The sequence below is a fragment of the Scyliorhinus torazame genome, chromosome 8, assembly GCF_047496885.1.
Source record: "Scyliorhinus torazame isolate Kashiwa2021f chromosome 8, sScyTor2.1, whole genome shotgun sequence".
NCBI classification, from domain to species: Eukaryota; Metazoa; Chordata; class Chondrichthyes; order Carcharhiniformes; family Scyliorhinidae; genus Scyliorhinus; species Scyliorhinus torazame.
The window spans coordinates 143,966,742-143,988,413 of record NC_092714.1 but is presented as its reverse complement, the minus strand read 5'-3'; the positions used below and the strand labels follow the sequence as shown (position 1 = coordinate 143,988,413).

General features: G+C 51.4%; 1 protein-coding gene across 1 annotated transcript in view; it reads left to right on the top strand.

Moving 5' to 3' along the window:
* LOC140428166 (conserved oligomeric Golgi complex subunit 3-like) overlaps positions 1 to 21,672 on the top strand; it is an 82,425-nt gene that overhangs the window by 39,784 nt on the left and 20,969 nt on the right. The window contains exons 10-11 of the mRNA XM_072514316.1: positions 1,258 to 1,384; positions 8,742 to 8,833. Coding sequence (XP_072370417.1) covers positions 1,258 to 1,384; positions 8,742 to 8,833 — 219 coding nt within the window. The remainder of the gene's footprint in view (positions 1 to 1,257; positions 1,385 to 8,741; positions 8,834 to 21,672) is intronic.

The window sequence follows — 21,672 nt, the reverse complement described above, 5'->3', positions numbered from 1 at the left end:
TGGTGGAGCAAGCTCGAAGAGCCAAAAGGCCTCCTCCTGCTCCTATCTTCTATGTATCTATGTATAGAAGCAGGGATGTGTTGCTGCAGTTGTATAGAGCCTTGGTGAGGCCACACCTGGAGTATTGTGTGCAGTTTTGGTCTCCTTCTCTGAGGAAGGATGTTCTTGCTCTTGAGGGAGTGCAGCGAAGGTTTACCAGACTGATTCCAGGGATGACCGGACTGTCATATGAGGAGAGATTTACTAGGTTGGGATTGTTCTCGCTGGAGTTCAGAAGAATGAGGGGGGATCTCATAGAGACGTATAAAATTCTAACAGGGCTAGTAAGGATAGATACAGGGAAGATGTTACCAATGATGGTTGTGTCCAGAACCGGGGGTCACAGTCAGAGGATTCAGGGTAAACCATATAGGACAGAGATGAGGAGACATTTCTTCACCCAAAGAGTGGTGAGCTTGTGGAATTCATTACCACAGGAAGTAGTTAATGCTAAATCATTGAATATATTCAAGAGGCGGCTGGATATGGCACTTGGAGAGAATGGGATTAAAGGCTATGGGGAGAAATCAAGATTAGGTTATTGAGTTGGATGATCAGCCATGATCGTGATGAATGGCGGAACAGGCTCGAAGGACCAAAAGGTCGTCTCCTATCTTCTATGTATCCCCACTCTGACCTTACAATGGGAGGGAAGGTGATTGATGAAGTAGCAGAATATGGATGGATGTAGGACACTGTCCTGCAGAACTCCTGTAGTAAATTTCTTCCGTCTCTCTCTCTCTCTCTCTCTCTCTCTCTCTCTCTCTCCCTCCATGTCTCCTGCTGTCTACTCCCATTTTCCTCTGCCATTCTTTCTATGCCTGTCTTGTGCTCTCTCTTTAAAACCCCCTCTGCATTCCTAGTGCTTGAACCTTGGTACTGAGTCAATTTCCACTGTTTTAATCTTTTGAAATTGATAGATCATAGAAGTTGCTGCTTTGTCAAAAGCCCATTGGCCCTTGCCTAGCTCTCCCATCTGGATTGGCCTGCCCTGATAGGCCAGTGCTTTACTAATAGTGCCACAAATGATGTAGAGGGAAAACTCTTCTTGACGAGCAGTATTATCCTCAAAAGGACTCTCTAACACTGTTTATAAAAAATAACCTAAATGAGGTACTTCTGAATTAGCAGAGTTCATAACACTAATTTTTGCTTATGGGGGTTGGGATTTCTGACCTTAATTTCAAAAATTTCAAATCAGACCTAATCTTTCATCAGGTATCAGCAGCTACTGAGCGAGATCCATCAGTGCTACCTGGATCAGAGGGGGCTTCTACTTGGTCCAAGCATCGCCTCCACTATTGCTGACCTGACCAGCCAAAATAACAGGGATCATTGTGCTCTGGTATGAGTCTCGAGTATTAACAATCTAAAAAGACCAATACTATTGTCATGCAAATACTGAAAATACATGTTCTCCAGTGTTGATGCATAGCACCGTTATTCATTTCTAAAATGTACTGCTGGATTTAGGCACTTAACATTTAAAAGTTTTGAGTTGGTTAGCAGAACATCTAAAGACATTTTAAAAGTGTAATCGTTAGCTGCCCTCGTTTCTCTTCATAATGTACATAATGCCAGAAAAGATGAACCTTCAGCCCATTCCATCATTTGGCTTTTGTTTGTTCAGGCAGGTGGCTAATGTAGCTGCATGATTTCCTTCCAGTGACAGCTACTTGGTGTCAGTACCTCTCCCTGAGAATGGGAACTTGCTGTGGGATATGGTGTGTAAGCTCATAAGCTGCCTCCCCATGGCACACTGCAATGAAATGTCACCACTGGAAGTGTGTCGAACGTGCTGCTCCCTCCCCTCTATACTTATCACCCCTCCCCTCGCTGCAACTTTCAACCACAGAGGTGGACTGGGTGGCCGATTGTAGAAATCCCAATATTGCTCTGTCACTAATTCGTGGTGAGGCTCACACGGCCAGATTTCTCCTCGTGTTTTCACTCCTCACCTGCAAAACATTAACTATCTGATCTACTCTACACCTCTCCACAACATTGGGGATTGTGTCCTACATTTAATGTCCCTTTTTGTTAAATGAAACACAAGTAGCAGCAAACGGAATGAAGCTATAGCTATGTAATGTTGTAATTCAAAGAACATTAGTGTGCAATGGAATTGGTGTAATACAACTGCAGCATTTGAGGGAATATTAATATGCAGTACCAATATGGTTGCATATTGCAGCAGTTGATGAAATATTTGTGTATAGTCCAAATCATTGCATGATGAAATCCCAAAGGTTTCTGTACTTTGATTACTCGGGCCAATTTTGGGATCCATTTAACTTAAATTCAAAATTCAGAGGGCGGCATGTGGCGCAGTGGTTAGCACTGGGACTGCGACGCTGAGGACCTGGGTTTGAATCCTGGCCCTGGGCCACTGTTCGTGTGGAGTCTGCACATTCTCCCCATGTCTGTGTGGATTTCACTCACACAACCCAAAGATGTGCAGGTTAGGTGGATTGGCCACGCCAAATTGCCGCTTAATTGAAAAAAATAAATAATTGGGTACTCTAAATTTATAAAAAGAAGAGGAAAAAAATTCAAAATCCAGCAGATCATATTTGAAGTTTCAATTATTCTGCAGCCTTTAATACGAGCAATGTCATAAATCACATCCCCACTGACCACGGCGCACTATTCCTCCTTGACTTTTTGAGCTCTGCCACGCTTAACATAGCCGACCACTCCATTTTCTGCCAACACCTCTCTTGCTCTGCTGAGCAGGGCTTCCTTCTCTTGTTTTCATTCTTGCCAATGAAGTTGATGCCACATTCATTCGTCGGATGTGAATATCGCTGGCAAGGTTGGCATTTGTTGTCCATCCCTAATTGCCCTTGAGGGCAGGTAGAGTCAACCATTTGGATTTGTTTTATTGTCAAGTGTCACGAGGTACAGTGAAAAGTATTGTTCTGCGAAAGTATTGTTTTGTGGTGGGTCCAACCTCCTATTTACAACACACAGGCCGCCTACTTCCAACTTCAGTTAACATTGTCTCTGCTCATCGGTTGCTGCAATCCACAGCCATACATTTATCGCCCCCAGGCTTGACAGTTCCACAGCTCTTACAAGTGGCATCCATCTTGCTGTCTCCATTAACTTCAGCTCATTCCAAATTCTGAAGTTGGAGCCTATCTCATGAATCATCACTTTTCTGCTCACTGACCTACATTGAGTCCTGATCACCAAACATTTCAGACTTAAAACTATTAGGTTTCATGGCCCCTCCTCCTCTATTTCTTTCCCAAAGCCTTTGGTTATCCCTCCTAACACCCCCTTTTGTTCAGTGTCGATTTTTGTCGGATACTTCTGTGAAGCGCTATGGGATGTTTTCCTACGTCAAAGGCATTATAGATGAGCTTATTGATTACACTACTTTCCAGTAGAAAGGCATTAACATAGAAACAGAATTTACCCCTTACTCCTGTTCCACCATTCAATCGGATCGTGGCTGATCTGTACCTCAACTCCATTTACTTACCTTGGTCCCAAATCCCTTACTAGCCCTACCTAATAAAAAAACTATCATAATTGGTCTTGAACATTTCAATTGACCTAAACTAAACTAATTTGGCAGGGGGATGGGAAACTGATTTGTAGTCCAGGAGATAGCATTGCTGGAGTTCAGAAAGTTGAGGGTAGTGCAGTACTGAGGAAGGTACCAAGGTCACAAGAGTGGACCTGCAGGCATGAAGGTGGTTTGAAGTGTGTTTACTTCAATGCGAGGAGCATCAGGAATAAGTTTGGTGAGCTTGAAGCATGGATTGGTACCTGGGACTACGATGTTGTGGCCATTACGGAGATGTGGATAGAACAGGGGCAGGGAATGGTTGTTGGCGGTTTTGGGGTTTAGGTGTTTCAGTAAGATTAGGGAAGGTGTAAAAGAGGTGGAGGAGTAGCATTGTTAATCAAGGATAGTATAATGGCTGCAGAAAGGCAGTTTGAGGAGGATCTGTCTACTGAGGTAGTGTGGGCTGAAGTTAGAAATAGGAAAGGAGCGGTCACTTTGTTAGAAGTTTTCTATAGGCCCCCAAACAGTAACAGAGATGTGGAGGAAAAGATTGCAATGCAGAATTTGGATAGATGCGGTAGTCACAGGATAGTTGTCATGGGTGACTTTAACTTTCCAAATATTGATTGGAACCACTATAATTTGAATAGTTTGGATGTGGCTGTTTTTATCCCGTGTGTGCAGGAGGGTTTCCTCACACAATATGTGGATAGACCGACAAGAGGCGGGGCCACATTGGATTTGGTACTGGGTAATGAACGGGCCAAGTGTTACATTTGGTTGTGGGAGAGCACTTTGGAGATAGTGACCACAATTCGGTGACTTTCATTATAGCAATGGAGAGGGATAGGACATACGGCAGGGCAAGGTTTATAACTGGGGGAAGGGTAATTATGATGCGATTAGGCAAGAATTGGGGAGCATAAGATGGAAACAGGAACTGTCAGGGATAGGCACAATTGAGATGTGGAGCTTGTTCAAGGAGCAAATACTGCGTGTCCTTGATATGTATGTCCCTGTCAGGCAGGGAGGAAATGGTCGAGTGAGGGAACCATGGTTTACAAAAGAGGTTGAATGTCTTGTCAAGAGGAAGAAGGGGGCTTATGTAAGGATGAGAAAACAAGGTTCAGTTAGGGCACTTGAGGGATAAAAGGTAGCTAGGAAGGAGCTCAAGAAAGGGCTTTGGAGAGCTAGGAGGGGGGATGAGAAGTCCTTGGCGGGTAGGATCAAGGAAAGCCCCAAGGCTTTTTACGCTTATGTGAGGAATAAAAGAATGACCAAGGTGAAGTTAGGGCCAGTCAAGGGCAGTAGTGGGAACGTGTACATGGAGTCTGAAGATATAGGAGAGGCCCTAAATGAATACTTTTCTTCAGTGTTCACAAAGGAGAGGGACCATGTTGTTGAGGAGGATAGTGCGATACAGGCTGGTAGGCTGGAGGAGGTAGATATTCGGAAGGAAGATGTGTTAGAAATTTTGAGAAGCCTGAGGATAGATAAGTCCCCTGGGCCTGATGGGATATATCCTAGGATTCTTTGGGAGGCGAGGGATGAGATTGCAGAGCCCTTTGGCTTTGATCTTTATGTCCTCGCTGTCTACAGGAATAGTGCCAGAAGACTGGAGAGAGGCGAATGTTGTCCCCTTGTTCAAGAAAGGGAATAGGTATAACACTGGGAATTATCAGCCGGTTGGTTAGTCTCACTTCGGTCATAGGTAAATTATTGGAAAGGGTCCTGAGGGTTGGATTTATGATCATTTGGAAAGATACAGCTCAATCCAGGATAGTCAGCACGGATTTATGAGGGTTAAGTCTTGCCTCACAAGTTTGATTGTATTCTTTGAGGAGGTAACTAAGTACATAGATGAAGGTAGAGCAGTTGATGACACATACATGGATTTTAGTAAGGCGTTTGATAAGGTGCCCCATGGTCGGCTCATGCAGAAAGTAAGGAGGCATGGTATAGAGGGAAATTTGGCCGATTGGATCAGTAACTGGCTGTGACATAGAAGATAGAGGGTGGTGGTAGATGGTAAATTTTCAGACTGGAGACCAGTTACCAGTAGTGCACCACAGGGATCAGTGCTGGGTCCTCTGCTATTTGCGATTTTTATCAATGACTTGGATGATGGAGTTGAAGGTTGGATTAGTAAATTTGCTGATGACACCAAGATTGGTGGAGTAGTGGATAATGTGGAGGGCTGTTGTAGACTGCAAAGAGACATTGATAGGATGCAGAGCTGGGCTGAAAAGTGGCAGATGGAGTTTAACTCTGATAAGTGTGAGGTGATTCATTTTGGTAGGACAAATTTGAATGCGGATTACAGGGTTAACGGCAGGGTTCTGAAGAATGTGGAGGAGCAGAGAGATCTCAGAGTTCATGTCCATACATCTCTGAAAATTGCCACCCAAGTGGATAGAGCCGTGAAGAAAGCCTATCGTGTGTTCGCATTTATTAACAGGGGGGATTGAGTTTAAGAGCTATAAGGTTATGCTGCAACTGTACAAGACCTTGGTCAGACCACATTTGGAGTATTGTGTGCATTTCTGGTCACCTCATTATAGGAAGGATGTGGAAGCATTGGAAAGGGTGCAAAGGAGATTTACCAGGATGCTGCCTGGATTGGAGGGTAGGTCTTATGAGGAAAGGTTGAGGGAACTAGGGCTTTTCTCATTGGAGTGAAGGGGGACAAGAGGTGACTTAATTGAGGTGTATAAGATGATGAGAGGGATAGATAGAGTGGACGTTCAGAGACTTTTTCCTCTGGTGGATGTAGCTGTTACAAGGGGGCATAAGGTTCATGGTGGAAGGTAGAGGAGGGATGTCAGAGGTAGGTTCTTTACTCAGAGAGTGGTTGGGGTGTGGAACGCTCTCCCAGCTACGGTAGTGGAGTCGGACACTTTAGGAACTTTCAAGCGGTTATTGGATAGGCATATGGAGTGCACTAGAATGATTGGGAGGAGGTTGATTTGATCTTAGTTTCAGACTAGTTCGGCACAACATCTTTGGCCGAAGGGCCTGTACTGTGCAGTACAGTTCTATGACCTAGCATCCACTCACTGCCTTTTGGGGCGAGTGTTCCAGATTTCCATTACCCATTGTGTGAAAAATACTTCCTGATTTTGCTCCTAAATGGCATGGCTTTAATTATCGCTACTTTGTTTGAAATAAATCCTGTATTCAATCATACAAACCTTTGGTGTTGAGATTTCAATAAGTGAAAGATGGTGCTGTGTTATAATAGTAAATGCTTCTGAAATGTGAGCTTAATATGTCTTATAATATTTTAAAAAATAAATTTAATGCACCCAATTCATTTTTTTTCCAATTAAGGAGCAATTTAGCGTGGCCAATTCAACTACCCTGCACATCTTTTGGGTTGTAGGGCGGCATGTGGTGCAGTGGCTAGCACTGGGACGATGGCGCTGAGAGCCGGGGTTCGAATCCTGGCCCTGGGTCACTATCCGTGTGGAGTTTGCACATTCTCCCCATGTCTGCGTGGGTTTCACCCCCACAACCCAAAGATTGCAGGTTAGGTGGAATTGCCATGCTAAATTGCCCCTTAATTGGTAAAGAAATAATTGGGTACTCTAAATTTATAAAAGAAAAAATCTTTTGGGTTGTGGGGTGAGACCCACACAGACACGGGGAGAATGTGCAAACTCCACTCGGCCAGCGATGCGGGTCTGGGATCAAACTCCGGTCCTCGGCGGCGTGAGGCAACAGTGCTAACCACTGTGCTGCCCTTAAAAATATTTCAAGGCAAATGGTGCTAAGTGACTCAGAAATCTTGATTGGTGTTCCTTCTGGCTTTGGAAGTGAAAAGTGGAACCACTAACGAAAACATTTTTTCTTTAAATAAGGTATCTGTTGGTCCAAACTGATTATATTTAGTTTTTTTTGCGCCTAGAAGAATAAACTGCTTTGATTCAAAGTTAAGTAGCATTTTGTATTTTTAACACAGCAGTGACATGGTACCGCACAGTCAGCTCATTTTATATTGCAACACTTTATAGAAAAAGATCCCATAAAACCTTGCAGAGGAGTAATAAAAAATAAATATTCCCTAGTTTTACTGTATTTAATTTGATTTTAAATAAAATTCCAGTCATGTAATATACTGCACCATGCTCTGGTAGGTATACGTCCTCAAAACTGGAAGCAAGGCTGTGCCAGTGTCACAAAGCACGCTGATGTTATTTGCGAGGGTATCCTGACATGAAACACTGGTTCGCGGGGGTGTATACTTTTGTTTAGTTTTGGTGTGCAACCTCGGTGAGAATAAATAGCCCAGTCGTTGGATAACAATTATTAAAGACAATTAAAATAAAGAAAAGACAAATACACACAAACCGGACTACTTTACACTTAACGCAATTATAGAAACTGTTTCTATAGAATGTGCCCATTGTTACTCAATATATCTACGATGCTTGAACTCTTTAGGACTTCCCCTGTTTCCCAAACAACATCCAAATTCAATAAACAAAGGTTTCTCTTCCCCCCCCCCCCCAAACTATCCTTCAAGAAGTCAATAAACAGCTCCCATCTCTGGATGAACCCCTTGCCACAGACCCTCTGACAAAGCTTTGACAAAGGGTCGTCTGGACTCGAAATGTTATCTCATTTCTCCCCTTACAGATGCTACCAGAACTGCTGAGATTTTCCAACATTTTCTCTAAGTTTCAGATTGCATCTGCAGTAATTTGCTTTTATCCAGTGCATATCTCTGAGACCTTCGACCTTCCCAATCGTCTATAATCTGTTTATCCTCCATAGGCTATTTACACTTCATTTAAACTACAATTCTAAACTTGTTACCGGAAGATGCATACAAATTGAGACCTTTTGAATACTGCCTACAGCTGTCTCCAGCAAGGTTCATGGCAACTGGATTTTGGGTCAGACACTTTGGTCAGTGGTGGTTTGGGCCAGTGCAGGTTGGGTAAGGGCAATGGTTGCTTGAAATGTGGGAATAGCTTGGTGTGCAAGCGGCAAAACATATAACCAAGTCTGGCAAAATGCATCGCCTAGCCAAATTGTTCCAATAAATTAATGCTAATTGAGACAAAAAATCAAATACATGGCACATTCCAAAAATGGCCAGTTTGTGGCCAGCTCTGATCTGGTTTTGAAAGAGAGCAGCTGTACTTTAAACAAACAATGATTTTGCATTTTCTTCCAGGTTCGCAGTGGTTGTGCTTTTCTGGTTCACGTGTGTCAGGATGAACATCGGCTTTATAATGAATTTTTTACCAAACCAACTACCAAACTAGAGTAAGTTATTCTTGGTGGGATCTAAGGTTTTTTTAATAACTTGGCCTTTAAAATGAGAATGTTCAAGTCATTGTATTCCTGCTGAATGACTTCCTGAATCAGCCAACAATGGCTGTGGTATGACAGTCTGCTACATTCCTTTCTGTCCTTCAGTCAACTCCCATGATACAAAATCTGACCTATATCTATACTGGGGGTTGTGGGGGGGCGGGGTGTCTGTGCCAGACGCAGTAACTGGAAAAACTACATCTGCGCAAACATTGCATATGCATACATCATCTGAAGGGAATCCTACATCATCAGGGCTGTCATTCTGGACATGGGCATGCTGATTCTAGGCATGGATGGCCTACTCACTAAAGCCCATCAGAGCAAAGTGACAGACCCACTGCGGGTGACAATGGTGGCGGTCATTTAATGTTGCCAAGGAGCCTCGCTTCACCATCTGAGGCCTCTTTTGTAGCTGCCATGTATCTTGACTCAGATTGGCATCATCGCCTGTGTTGCTCAAAGTTAGTGTACAACTGGCGAAATGCCCAGGAGTAGAAGGCTATTGGAAGAGACTTGCTCTCATTTGTTACCTGGGAGTATTTGCAGAAATGGACATACCAATTGAAAATTGGGGATTTCTTTTTTTTCCCCAATTAAGGGACAATTTATCCCAATTAAGGGCCTATCCATCTAACCTGCACATCTTTGGGTGTGGGGGTGAAACCCACGCAGACATAAGAATGTGCAAACTCCACACGGACAGTGATGCAGGGCCGGGATTCAAACCCGGATCCTCAGCGCTGTAGGCAGCAGTGCTAAACACTGTGCCATGTGCCGCCCTTCCAAAAATATTTCTAATAGAATCCAGTGGGCATGAGGAGAAAACAGAAAGCTTGTGGCTATAAGCTCATTGGAAAGATGCAAACTAAAGCTTGAGTAGAAGATGAACGGGGTGTGTGATCTACTCTCGGACCTTTTTCTTCTATTCTGATAGGTGATCCTTAAATAGAACTATGAATGAAAGAAGATTCAGTCAAAACTTGCTTAGTAAAAAGTCGCCGTTGTCCCAGATGACAGTAGCTGCTTTCCCCTTTGAGGGGGAAGAGCTGACTGGTGGTGATTTAACCTGAAGATTACCACACCTCAGGCAAGGGGCAAGGCGAGAAGGCAGAGCCTTCATGAATAACCACAGCCAGTACGGGAATTGAAGCCACGCTCCATCACGAACCAGCTGTCCAGCCAACTGAGCTAAACCGGCATGTACAGTGTAGAGCACAAATTCATGCTTAAGTTATGAAGGAAAAACCTTGCACTATTCAATGCGAGTTACTTGGAATAGGTGGGAACCTGAAGTAGTGCTGATGCATGAAGTGCTGCATTTGGATAAGTAACAATCTGAAATATTGCATTCCCTGGAATGTACGTTCAGTGTTGTAATTAACACATTCTGATCTTTTAATGGGCCACTATCAGCACCCTTCTCGGTCTTTATCACCACCATTTACATTCCCTTTGTCTTTCTGTCCATGGCATCTTTGTCAATCTCCATCTACTGCTGGCCCTCTATTCAGCCCTACTGTTCCACGACACCCACCCCACCACCACCACCACAATGGTATAAATCTTTGAAAAAGAGTAATCCAGACAAAACGTTTGCTTTGTTCTCTCTCCTCCGATGCTATCAGACTTGTGATTGTCCAGCATTTTCTATTTTTGTTATAACTCCTTCATAGTTTATAGCACAGCCCCGAATATTTGGACGATCTACACTCTTCATGGGCAGCTGCCTATAGTGGACACGTAGTGTTAACCATTTGACATTACAATAGAAGTCAATTATAAAACTATTGCTTATAACGTATTAAAAGTGTGCTGACTATTTTGGGCGGTTCAATAAGTTCTTTGCGCCTCATTAATCCCCTGTATTGTATTTACTGATTTAAAAAGGTCTGCTGATTTGTGCAATGTCAGGTCTTCAAGCAGCTTCTATCAGCTGTTTTCTCTCAATTAAATCCAATTTGCTCTCGAAGCTTGTTAAATTACTAGCACCATTTCTCTAAATTGCATGCAGTTTATATTTCTCCCAACAAAGACTGTTCAATCTTGTGCTGTTTGTTGCGTTGATTTGTGAAGTAAATGTGCATGTATGAGATCAGTATTTGGAAATATCCTGCTTAGCAAGATTTCCAAAGCTGGCATCCAGGATACTTGGATGCTGAGTTCTGAGTTTATCCTTGGAGTGATTTTCTACATTAAACTCATTATGTAAATGTAAAACAAACAATTACAAGAGGCACATGCTAAATGGAGACCTGACCAGTGCTGCATTGGATCTTTTGTTTTTTAAAATCACTTGATGAAAAGGATGATCCAATTGTGGCTTGCCTGTGCAAACATGGGTAGTGCTATAAATTAATTAAACTGGTGAAGTACTCTTCATTGAGCTGAAACCTTCAAGTCTATTTTCTCTCCAAGTGCTAACTTGTTACATTGTGCTCAGGTTAACGAACGGCCTCTAAAATCCAACAGTCATCAGAAGGCTATTGATGTATTGGGTTTGATTTATTGCCATGTGTACAGTGAAAAGTATTGTTCTGCATACAGTCTAGACAGATTGTTCCATATATGAGAAAACATAGGACATACATAAATACTCAATGTAAATACATAGTCACAGGCACTGGGTGAAGCATACAGAGTGTGGTGCTACTCAGTAGAGAAAGTGTGTGAAGAGATCAGATTAGTCCATAAGAGGGTCATTCAGGAGTCTGGTAACAGCGGGGAAGAAACTATTTTTGAATCTGTCAGTGCGTGTTCTCAGAATTTTTATCTTCTGCCCGATGGAAGAGGTTGGAAGAGAGAATTACCCTGGTGGGAGAAGTCTTTGATTATGCTGCCTGCTTTCCCAAGGCAGCGGGAGGTGTAGACAAAATCAATCAATGAATGGATGGGAGGTGGTTTTGTGTGATGGACTGGGCTGTGTTCACGACTCTGTAGTTTCTTACAGTCTTGGGCTGAACAGTTGCCATATCAGGCTGTGATGCAGCCAGATAGGATGCTTTCTATGGTGCATCTGTGAAAATTGGTAAGGGCCGATGTGGACATGCTGAATTTCCTTAGTTTCCTGAGGAAGTATAGGCGCTGTTGTGCTTTCTTGGTGGTAGCGCGACGTGGGTGGACCAGGACAGATTTTTGGTGATGTGCACCCCTAGGAATTTGAAGCTGTCAACCATCTCCACCTCGGCACCATTGATGCTGACAGGAGTGTATACGATACTTCGCTTCCTGAAGTCACTGACCAGCTCCTTAGTTTTGCTGACATTGAGGGAGAGATTGTTGTTGTTACACCACACCAATAGGTTCTCTATCTCCCTCCTGTCCCTCTCTGACTCATCGTTGTTCGAGATCTGACCCACTATGGTCGTGTCATCAGCAAACTTGTAGATGAAGTTGGATCCAAATTTTGCCCCACAGTCGTGTGTGTATAGGAAGTATAGTAGGGGGCATTGCGGGGTCCCAGTATTGAGGACTATCGTGGAGGAGGTGGTGTTGTTCATACTTACTGATTGTGGTCTATGGGTCAGGAAGTTGAGGATCCAGTTGCAGAGGAAGGAGTGAAGAACCAGGTTTTGGAGTTTCGATATGAGCTTGGCTGGGATTATGGTGTTGAAGGTGGAACTGCAGTCAATAAATAAGAATCTGATGTAGGATGCTCTAGTAATGAGTGTAGGGTCAGGGAAATGGCATCTGCTGTGGACCGGCTGTGATGGTATGCGAATTGCAGTGGATCAAGGCATTCTGGGAGTATGGAATTGATGTGTCTCACTGCTCGTTAAATTAGTCCCACTGCTCTGCTCTTTCCCCATAGTCCATTGACTTTCACCCCTTCAAGGACTTGTACAGTTTACTTTTGAAAGGAACAATTGAATCAGCTTTCACCACTCTTTCAGGCAGTGCAGTCCAGATCGTAACCCCTGGCATGAAAAAATCTTCAACTTCCATGTTACTCTTTCTGCATTTACCTCAATTAGCATTATGTTTCCTCCTGCTCAGTCAGTCCATGATCACCGGGTAGGTCAGTCCGTGATCACCGGGTAGGTCAGTCTGTGATCACCGGGAAGGTCAGTCCGTGATCACCGGGTAGGTCAGTCCGTGATCACCGGGAAGGTCAGTCCGTGATCACCGGGTAGGTCAGTCCATGATCACCGGGAAGGTCAGCCCGTGATCACCGGGAAGGTCAGCCCGTGATCACCGGGAAGGTCAGCCCGTGATCACCGGGAAGGTCAGCCCGTGATCACCGGGAAGGTCAGCCCGTGATCACCGGGAAGGTCAGCCCGTGATCACCGGGAAGGTCAGCCCGTGATCACCGGGAAGGTCAGCCCGTGATCACCGGGAAGGTCAGCCCGTGATCACCGGGAAGGTCAGCCAGTGATCACCGGGAAGGTCAGCCCGTGATCACCGGGAAGGTCAGCCCGTGATCACCGGGAAGGTCAGCCCGTGATCACCGGGAAGGTCAGCCCGTGATCACCGGGAAGGTCAGCCCGTGATCACCGGGAAGGTCAGCCAGTGATCACCGGGAAGGTCAGTCCGTGATCACCGGGAAGGCCAGTCCGTGATCACCGGGAAGGCCAGCCCGTGATCACCGGGAAGGTCAGCCAGTGATCACCGGGAAGGTCAGCCCGTGATCACCGGGAAGGTCAGCCCGTGATCACCGGGAAGGTCAGCCAGTGATCACCGGGAAGGTCAGCCAGTGATCACCGGGAAGGTCAGCCCGTGATCACCGGGAAGGTCAGCCCGTGATCACCGGGAAGGTCAGCCCGTGATCACCGGGAAGGTCAGCCCGTGATCACCGGGAAGGTCAGCCCGTGATCACCGGGAAGGTCAGCCCGTGATCACCGGGAAGGTCAGCCCGTGATCACCGGGAAGGTCAGCCAGTGATCACCGGGAAGGTCAGCCCGTGATCACCGGGAAGGTCAGCCAGTGATCACCGGGAAGGTCAGCCCGTGATCACCGGGAAGGTCAGCCCGTGATCACCGGGAAGGTCAGCCAGTGATCACCGGGAAGGTCAGTCCGTGATCACCGGGAAGGCCAGTCCGTGATCACCGGGAAGGCCAGCCCGTGATCACCGGGAAGGTCAGCCAGTGATCACCGGGAAGGTCAGCCCGTGATCACCGGGAAGGTCAGCCCGTGATCACCGGGAAGGTCAGCCAGTGATCACCGGGAAGGTCAGCCAGTGATCACCGGGAAGGTCAGCCCGTGATCACCGGGAAGGTCAGCCCGTGATCACCGGGAAGGTCAGCCCGTGATCACCGGGAAGGTCAGCCCGTGATCACCGGGAAGGTCAGCCCGTGATCACCGGGAAGGTCAGCCCGTGATCACCGGGAAGGTCAGCCCGTGATCACCAGGAAGGTCAGCCCGTGATCACCGGGAAGGTCAGCCAGTGATCACCGGGAAGGTCAGCCCGTGATCACCGGGAAGGTCAGTGTGTGATCACCGGGTTAGGTCATTCCCTGATTACCGGATAGATCAGACCCTGATCACCGGGTTGGTCAGTCCGTGATCACCAGGTTAACTCAGTCCGTGATCACCGGGTTAACTCAATCCGTGATCACCGGGTTAACTCAATTCGTGATCACCGGGTTAACTCAATTCGTGATCACCGGGTTAACTCAGTTCGTGGTCACTGGGTTAACTCAGTTCGTGGTCACCGGGTAGGTCAGTCCGTGATCACCGGGAAGGTCAGCCCGTGATCACCGGGAAGGTCAGCCCGTGATCACCGGGAAGGTCAGCCCGTGATCACCGGGAAGGTCAGCCCGTGATCACCGGGAAGGTCAGCCCGTGATCACCGGGAAGGTCAGCCCGTGATCACCGGGAAGGTCAGCCCGTGATCACCGGGAAGGTCAGCCAGTGATCACCGGGAAGGTCAGCCCGTGATCACCGGGAAGGTCAGCCCGTGATCACCGGGAAGGTCAGCCCGTGATCACCGGGAAGGTCAGCCCGTGATCACCGGGAAGGTCAGCCAGTGATCACCGGGAAGGTCAGTCCGTGATCACCGGGAAGGCCAGTCCGTGATCACCGGGAAGGCCAGCCCGTGATCACCGGGAAGGTCAGCCAGTGATCACCGGGAAGGTCAGCCCGTGATCACCGGGAAGGTCAGCCCGTGATCACCGGGAAGGTCAGCCAGTGATCACCGGGAAGGTCAGCCAGTGATCACCGGGAAGGTCAGCCCGTGATCACCGGGAAGGTCAGCCCGTGATCACCGGGAAGGTCAGCCCGTGATCACCGGGAAGGTCAGCCCGTGATCACCGGGAAGGTCAGCCCGTGATCACCGGGAAGGTCAGCCCGTGATCACCAGGAAGGTCAGCCCGTGATCACCGGGAAGGTCAGCCAGTGATCACCGGGAAGGTCAGCCCGTGATCACCGGGAAGGTCAGTGTGTGATCACCGGGTTAGGTCATTCCCTGATTACCGGATAGATCAGACCCTGATCACCGGGTTGGTCAGTCCGTGATCACCAGGTTAACTCAGTCCGTGATCACCGGGTTAACTCAATCCGTGATCACCGGGTTAACTCAATTCGTGATCACCGGGTTAACTCAGTTCGTGGTCACTGGGTTAACTCAGTTCGTGGTCACTGGGCTAGGTCAGTCCGCGATCACCGGGTTAGATCAGTCTGTGATCACCGGGTAGGTCAGTTCGCGATCACCGAGTTAACTCAGTTCGCGTTCACCGGGTTAACTCCGTTCGCGATCACCGGGTTAATTCAGTTCGCGATCACCGGGTTAACTCAGTTCGCGATCACCGGGTTAACTCAGTTCGCGATCACCGGGTTAACTCAGTTCGCGATCACCGGGTTAACTCAGTTCGCGATCACCGGGTTAGGTCTGCCTGCGATCACCGGGTTAACTCAGTTCGCGATCACCGGGTTAACTCAGTTCGCGATCACCGGGTTAACTCAGTTCGCGATCACCGGGTAACTCAGTTCGCGATCACCGGGTTAGGCCTGCCCGCGATCACCGGGTTAGGCCTGCCCGCGATCACCGGGTTAGGTCTGCCCACGATCACCGGGTTAGGTCTGCCCGCGATCACCGGGTTAGGTCTGCCCACGATCACCGGGTTAGGTCTGCCCGCGATCACCGGGTTAGGTCTGCCCGCGATCACCGGGTTAGGTCGGTCCGCGATCACCGGGTTAGGTCGGTCCGCGATCACCGGGTTAGGTCTGCCTGCGATCACCGGGTTAGGTCTGCCCGCGATCACCGGGTTAGGTCGGTCCGCGATCACCGGGTTAGGTCTGCCTGCGATCACTGGGTTAGGTCTGCCCGCGATCACCGGGTTAGGACTGTCCGCGATCACCGGGTTAGGCCTGCCCGCGATCACCGGGTTAGGCCTGCCCGCGATCACCGGGTTAGGTCTGCCCGCGATCACCGGGTTAGGTCGGTCCGCGATCACCGGATTAGGTCTGCCTGCGATCACCGGGTTAGGTCTGCCCGCGATCACCGGGTTAATTCAGTTCGCGATCACCGGGTTAGGTCTGCCCGCGATCACCGGGTTAGGCCTGCCCGCGATCACCGGGATAGGTCTGCCCGCGATCACCGGGTTAGGTCTGCCCGCGATCACCGGGTTAGGTCTGCCCGCGATCACCGGGTTAATTCAGTTCGCGATCACCGGGTTAGGTCTGCCCGCGATCACCGGGTTAGGTCTGCCCGCGATCACCGGGTTAGGTCTGCCCGCGATCACCGGGTTAATTCAGTTCGCGATCACCGGGTTAGGTCTGCCCGCGATCACCGGGTTAGGTCTGCCCGCGATCACCGGGTTAGGTCGGTCCGCGATCACCGGGTTAGGTCTGCCTGCGATCACCGGGTTACGTCTGCCCGCGATCACCGGGTTAACTCAGTTCGCGATCACCGGGTTAACTCAGTTCGCGATCACCGGGTTAGGTCTGCCTGCGATCACCGGGTTAACTCAGTTCGCGATCACCGGGTTAACTCAGTTCGCGATCACCGGGTTAACTCAGTTCGCGATCACCGGGTTAACTCAGTTCGCGATCACCGGGTTAGGTCTGCCCGCGATCACCGGGTTAGGCCTGCCCGCGATCACCGGGTTAGGCCTGCCCGCGATCACCGGGTTAGGTCTGCCCGCGATCACCGGGTTAGGTCTGCCCGCGATCACCGGGTTAGGTCTGCCCGCGATCACCGAGTTAGGTCTGCCCGCGATCACCGGGTTAGGTCGGTCCGCGATCACCGGGTTAGGTCTGCCCGCGATCACCGGGTTAGGTCTGCCCGCGATCACCGGGTTAGGTCGGTCCGCGATCACCGGGTTAGGTCGGTCCGCGATCACCGGGTTAGGTCTGCCTGCGATCACCGGGTTAGGTCTGCCCGCGATCACCGGGTTAGGTCGGTCCGCGATCACCGGGTTAGGTCTGCCTGCGATCACTGGGTTAGGTCTGCCCGCGATCACCGGGTTAGGACTGCCCGCGATCACCGGGTTAGGACTGTCCGCGATCACCGGGTTAGGTCTGCCCGCGATCACCGGGTTAGGACTGTCCGCGATCACCGGGTTAGGTCTGCCCGCGATCACCGGGTTAGGTCTGCCTGCGATCACCGGGTTAGGACTGTCCGCGATCACCGGGTTAGGTCTGCCCGCGATCACCGGGTTAGGACTGCCCGCGATCACCGGGTTAGGCCTGCCCGCGATCACCGGGTTAGGCCTGCCCGCGATCACCGGGTTAGGTCTGCCCGCGATCACCGGGTTAGGTCTGCCCGCGATCACCGGGTTAGGTCGGTCCGCGATCACCGGGTTAGGTCTGCCCGCGATCACCGGGTTAGGTCTGCCCGCGATCACCGGGTTAATTCAGTTCGCGATCACCGGGTTAGGTCTGCCCGCGATCACCGGGTTAGGTCGGTCCGCGATCACCGGGTTAGGCCTGCCCGCGATCACCGGGTTAGGCCTGCCCGCGATCACCGGGTTAGGTCTGCCCGCGATCACCGGGTTAGGTCTGCCCGCGATCACCGGGTTAGGTCTGCCCGCGATCACCGGGTTAGGTCTGCCCGCGATCACCGGGTTAATTCAGTTCGCGATCACCGGGTTAGGTCTGCCCGCGATCACCGGGTTAGGTCGGTCCGCGATCACCGGGTTAGGTCTGCCCGCGATCACCGGGTTAATTCAGTTTGCGATCACCGGGTTAGGCCTGCGCGCGATCACCGGGTTAGGCCTGCGCGCGATCACCGGGTTAGGCCTGCGCGCGATCACCGGGTTAGGTCGGTCCGCGATCACCGGGTTAGGTCTGCCCGCGATCACCGGGTTAGGTCTGCCCGCGATCACCGGGTTAATTCAGTTCGCGATCACCGGGTTAGGTCTGCCCGCGATCACCGGGTTAGGCCTGCCCGCGATCACCGGGTTAGGTCTGCCCGCGATCACCGGGTTAGGTCTGCCCGCGATCACCGGGTTAGGTCTGCCCGCGATCACCGGGTTAGGTCTGCCCGCGATCACCGGGTTAGGTCGGTCCGCGATCACCGGGTTAGGTCTGCCTGCGATCACCGGGTTAGGTCTGCCCGCGATCACCGGGTTAATTCAGTTCGCGATCACCGGGTTAGGTCTGCCCGTGATCACCGGGTTAGGTCTGCCCGCGATCACCGGGTTAGGTCTGCCCGCGATCACCGGGTTAGGTCTGCCCGCGATCACCGGGTTAGGTCTGCCCGCGATCACCGGGTTAGGCCTGCCCGCGATCACCGGGTTAGGTCTGCCCGCGATCACCGGGTTAGGTCTGCCCGCGATCACCGGGTTAATTCAGTTCGCGATCACCGGGTTAGGTCTGCCCGCGATCACCGGGTTAGGTCTGCCCGCGATCACCGGGTTAGGTCGGTCCGCGATCACCGGGTTAGGTCTGCCTGCGATCACCGGGTTAGGTCTGCCCGCGATCACCGGGTTAATTCAGTTCGCGATCACCGGGTTAGGTCTGCCCGCGATCACCGGGTTAGGCCTGCCCGCGATCACCGGGTTAGGTCTGCCCGCGATCACCGGGTTAGGTCGGTCCGCGATCACCGGGTTAGGTCTGCCTGCGATCACCGGGTTAGGTCTGCCCGCGATCACCGGGTTAATTCAGTTCGCGATCACCGGGTTAGGTCTGCCCGCGATCACCGGGTTAGGTCTGCCCGCGATCACCGGGTTAGGTCTGCCCGCGATCACCGGGTTAGGTCTGCCTGCGATCACCGGGTTAGGCCTGCCCGCGATCACCGGGTTAGGTCTGCCCGCGATCTCCGGGTTAGGTCTGCCCGCGATCACCGGGTTAGGTCTGCCCGCGATCACCGGGTTAATTCAGTTCGCGATCACCGGGTTAGGTCTGTCCGCGATCACCGGGTTAGGTCTGCCCGCGATCACCGGGTTAGGTCTGCCCGCGATCACCGGGTTAGGTCTGCCCGCGATCACCGGGTTAGGTCTGCCTGCGATCACCGGGTTAGGCCTGCCCGCGATCACCGGGTTAGGTCTGCCCGCGATCACCGGGTTAGGTCTGCCCGCGATCACCGGGTTAGGTCTGCCCGCGATCACCGGGTTAGGTCGGTCCGCGATCACCGGGTTAGATCTGCCTGCGATCACCGGGTTAGGTCTGCCCGCGATCACCGGGTTAGGCCTGCCCGTGATCACCGGGTTAGGTCGGTCCGCGATCACCGGGTTAGGTCTGCCCGCGATCACCGGGTTAGGTCTGCCCGCGATCACCGGGTTAGGTCTGCCCGCGATCACCGGGTTAGGTCTGCGCGCGATCACCGGGTTAGGTCTGCGCGCGATCACCGGGTTAGGTCTGCGCGCGATCACCGGGTTAGGTCTGCCCGTGATCACCGGGTTAGGTCTGCCTGCGATCACCGGGTTAGGTCGGTCCGCGATCACCGGGTTAGGTCGGTCCGCGATCACCGGGTTAGGTCTGCCCGTGATCACCGGGTTAGGTCTGCCCGTGATCACCGGGTTAGGTCGGTCCGCGATCACCGGGTTAGGTCTGCCCGCGATCACCGGGTTAGGTCGGTCTGTGATCACCGGGTTAGGTCGGTCCGCGATCACCGGGTTAACTCGGTCCGTGATCACCGGGTTAGGTGAGTCCGTGAAAACCGGGTTAGGTCTGCCCGTGATCACCGGGTTAGGACGGTCCGAGATCACCGGGTTAGGCGAGTCCGTGATCACCGGGTTAGGCGAGTCCGTGATCACCGGGTTAGGTGAGCCCGTGATCACCGGGTTAGGTGAGTCCGTGATCACCGGGTTAGGCGAGTCCGTGATCTCCGGGTTAGGCGAGTCCGTGATCTCCGGGTTAGGCGAGTCCGTGATCGCCGGGTTAGGCGAGTCCGTGATCTCCGGGTTAGGCGAGCCCGTGATCACCGGGTTAGGCGAGCCCGTGATCACCGGGTTAGGTGAGTCCGTGATCACCGGGTTAGGTGAGTCTGTGATCACCGGGTTAGGACGGTCCGAGATCACCGGGTTAGGCGAGTCCGTGATCGCCGGGTTAGGCGAGTCCGTGATCACCGGGTTAGGCGAGTCCGTGATCACCGGGTTAGGCGAGTCCGTGATCGCCGGGTTAGGCGAGTCCGTGATCGCCGGGTTAGGCGAGTCCGTGATCGCCGGGTTAGGCGAGTCCGTGATCGCCGGGTTAGGCGAGTCCGTGATCGCCGGGTTAGGCGAGTCCGTGATCGCCGGGTTAGGCGAGTCCGTGATCGCCGGGTTAGGCGAGTCCGTGATCGCCGGGTTAGGCGAGTCCGTGATCGCCGGGTTAGGCGAGTCCGTGATCGCCGGGTTAGGCGAGCCCGTGATCGCCGGGTTAGGCGAGTCCGTGATCACCGGGTTAGGCGAGCCCGTGATCACCGGGTTAGGCGAGCCCGTGATCACCGGGTTAGGTGAGCCCGTGATCTCCGGGTTAGGTGAGTCCGTGATCACCGGGTTAGGTCGGTCCGTGATCACCGGGTTAGGACGGTCCGAGATCACCGGGTTAGGACGGTCCGAGATCACCGGGTTAGGACGGTCCGAGATCACCGGGTTAGACGGTCCGAGATCACCGGGTTAGACGGTCCGAGATCACCGGGTTAGGACGGTCCGAGATCTCCGGGTTAGGTGAGTCCGTGATCACCGGGTTAGGACGGTCCGAGATCACCGGGTTAGGACGGTCCGAGATCACCGGGTTAGGCGGGCCCGTGATCACCGGGTTAGGCGGGCCCGTGATCACCGGGTTAGGCGAGCCCGTGATCACCGGGTTAGGCGAGCCCGTGATCACCGGGTTAGGCGAGCCCGTGATCACCGGGTTAGGCGAGCCCGTGATCACCGGGTTAGGCGAGCCCGTGATCACCGGGTTAGGCGAGCCCGTGATCACCGGGTTAGGTGAGCCCGTGATCACCGGGTTAGGTGAGCCAGTGATCACCGGGTTAGGTGAGCCCGTGATCACCGGTTTACTCTGTCCGTGATCACCGGGTTTACTCTGTCCGTGATCACCGGGTTAGGTGAGCCCGTGATCACCGGGTTAGGTGAGCCCGTGATCGCCGGGTTGGGTGAGCCCGTGATCGCCGTGTTAGGTGAGCCCGTGATCGCCGGGTTAGGTGAGCCCGTGATCGCCGGGTTAGGTGAGCACGTGATCACCGGTTTACTCTGTCCGTGATCACCGGGTTTACTCTGTCCGTGATCACCGGGTTAGGTGAGCCCGTGAACACCGGGTTAGGTGAGCCCGTGATCACCGGGTTAGGTGAGCCCGTGATCGCCGGGTTGGGTGAGCCCGTGATCGCCGGGTTAGGTGAGCCCGTGATCGCCGGGTTAGGTGAGCCCGTGATCGCCGGGTTAGGTGAGCCCGTGATCACCGGGTTAGGTGAGCCCGTGATCACCGGT